The sequence below is a fragment of the Elephas maximus genome, chromosome 2 (genome assembly GCF_024166365.1).
Source record: "Elephas maximus indicus isolate mEleMax1 chromosome 2, mEleMax1 primary haplotype, whole genome shotgun sequence".
NCBI classification, from domain to species: Eukaryota; Metazoa; Chordata; class Mammalia; order Proboscidea; family Elephantidae; genus Elephas; species Elephas maximus.
This window is the reverse complement of record NC_064820.1, coordinates 211,399,737-211,401,877: the sequence shown is the minus strand read 5'-3', so window position 1 is coordinate 211,401,877 and position 2,141 is coordinate 211,399,737. Positions and strand designations below refer to the sequence as shown.

The following is a 2,141-nucleotide window of genomic DNA, read 5'->3' as shown; positions in this document are numbered from 1 at the left end:
TGGCCAAATACTATGAAAAATCTTAGTATTTATGTATGAAACTAACTTTCAACACTGGGAAAAAGTTTGTGTGTATACATTTAGTGAAGATGCAACTGTAGCATTTCATGCAGTGGCTGGCACAAGTGAACTATGACTTAAGGGAATTTGCAAAGCTAGGGAATAGCCATCTTCCCCCCAGGACTCTTTAAAACCAAAAACAAAAAAAACCTGTTGCCTTTGGGTCAATTTCAACTCATAGTGACCCTATAGGATGGATTAGAACTGACCCGTATGGTTTACAGTGATCCGGTTTTAGGGTTAAGGCATTGATTCCCCAAATCTCATACTGCAATGGTCATTGAGGTTGGGACAGGTGATAATATACAAGGTACTTGCTATGGTTTTCCTTACATCAGCTATTGCATCACAAACGGTGGACCCTAAGGAACTTAAATATAAATGGATTACTCAGGATGAGTAAGCAGTGTAAAAGAGATGTACCTCTTGAATGAGAGGAAGGAATGATCTTATGGGGTTTTATCTTGAGGCCCAAGAACCAGAGAAAAGAACTAAAAGGCAGATGCGGGGCAGTAAAGAAGGAAGGGGAAGCAGGGGATGGCCATTCCTAGGTTTTCACATTTAAAACTTTTCTTATTCTCACCCTTGATGTCATCAAGTTCCTCAGGGTCCCTGTGACATCTTTGTTCCGGAAGCTGTAAATGAAGGGGTTCAGCACAGGGGTGATGATGGTGTAAAAAGTAGACACCATCATGTCCTGCTCACCTGTATGGTAGGATCTGGGGAGCATATAGGTGTATATGCCAGCACCAAAAAAGAGCATCAATACCACCATGTGGGAGGAACAGGTGGCAAAGGCCTTTCTGCGGCCCTCGCCTGAATTCATACTGTGAATGAGGCACAGGATTAGAGCATATGAGCTAGATATAACCATGGTGGGGATAAGGAGCATGAGGACACAACACAGGTACATGAACATCTCATAGTGGGAGATATCGGAGCAGGAGAGTTTCAGCAGGGCAGGGGCCTCACAGAAAAAGTTCATGATTTTTCTGAAATGACAAAAAGGTAAGCTCATGGTCATTGGGGTGAGCAACAAACCATCAAACATTCCCAGGAACCAGCATCCAGACATGAAAAGATGGCAGAGTCTCTGGTTCATGAGCAGTGGGTAATGGAGAGGTCTGCAGATGGCAGCATATCGGTCATAGGCCATGGCAGTTAGGAGGAAAACCTCAGCTCCAGTGAGAGTCAGATAGAAGAACATCTGGACCCCACAACCTAAGTGGGAAATTGTATTATCTCCAGTAATCTGGTCCATGAGCATCTTGGGGACCGTCACACATATGTACATGAGGTCTATGAGAGAAAGCTGGCTGATGAAGAAGTACATGGGTGTGTGGAGATGGGGATCCCTATGGATCAGGAGGATGAGAAGGGTGTTCCCAGTTAAAGCCATTAAGAAAAAGACAGAGGTTAAGGTGTAGAGGAAGACTGCATATTTAGTTTGATCAAAGAGCCCCATGAGGATGAAATAGGTGCTTGAAGTTTCATTCTCTGAAGTGTGATGTCCTGAGTGCATGTTTCAGCTTATAGTTTTCACCTGGGGGAAGAAATAGGTATCATTGTTTTTTAAATCTTTCATATATACATGGTTTTCCTAACCTTTTTAAATAAGACTTGTGTTTTGAGCTATTGTTTCAAAAGTAGGACTGAACTTTTCTGGAATTGTACCATAAAGTCTTAGCGCATTTGGAGGTAGAAGTCTAGGGTGAAATATCAGAGTTGGAATGTGTATCTCTTAGGAACTGAAAAAAAACATTGTGAATTTAAACTCTTTAAGTGATATTTAACCCCCTATAACTGAGTACTAATAAGCCTCCCCTCATAGAATAGTTAAAAAAGACTAAATAAACACTGCACATGGAATCCATAACACAATGTGAATGTAAATTAAACAATTCACTAAAGCTTCCACTCCACTTTTGGACGCAGTAGATTATCACAGGAAACCCTGGTGGCATAGTGGTTAAATGCTACAGCTGCTAATCAAAGGGTTGGCAGTTCGAATCCACCAGGTGCTCCTTGGAAACTCTATGGGGGACTTCTACTCTGTCCTTTTGGGTCGCTGTGAGTCAGAA

At 42.1% G+C, this 2,141-nt stretch overlaps 1 protein-coding gene across 1 annotated transcript; it reads right to left on the bottom strand.

Annotated features, from left to right (window-relative positions):
• Nucleotides 1-607: 607 nt before the first annotated feature.
• LOC126068188 (olfactory receptor 2T3-like) lies at nt 608-1,582 on the bottom strand. Its single transcript, XM_049870645.1, has one exon. The coding sequence runs from the start codon at nt 1,580-1,582 to the stop codon at nt 608-610; it is 975 nt and encodes a 324-aa protein (XP_049726602.1).
• Between the last annotated feature and the right edge of the window lie 559 nt (nt 1,583-2,141).

Coding starts and splice junctions, on each gene's coding strand:
- LOC126068188 (XM_049870645.1), bottom strand. CDS start 1,582: ATGCACTCAGGACATCACACTTCAGAGAATGAAACTTCAAGCACCTAT.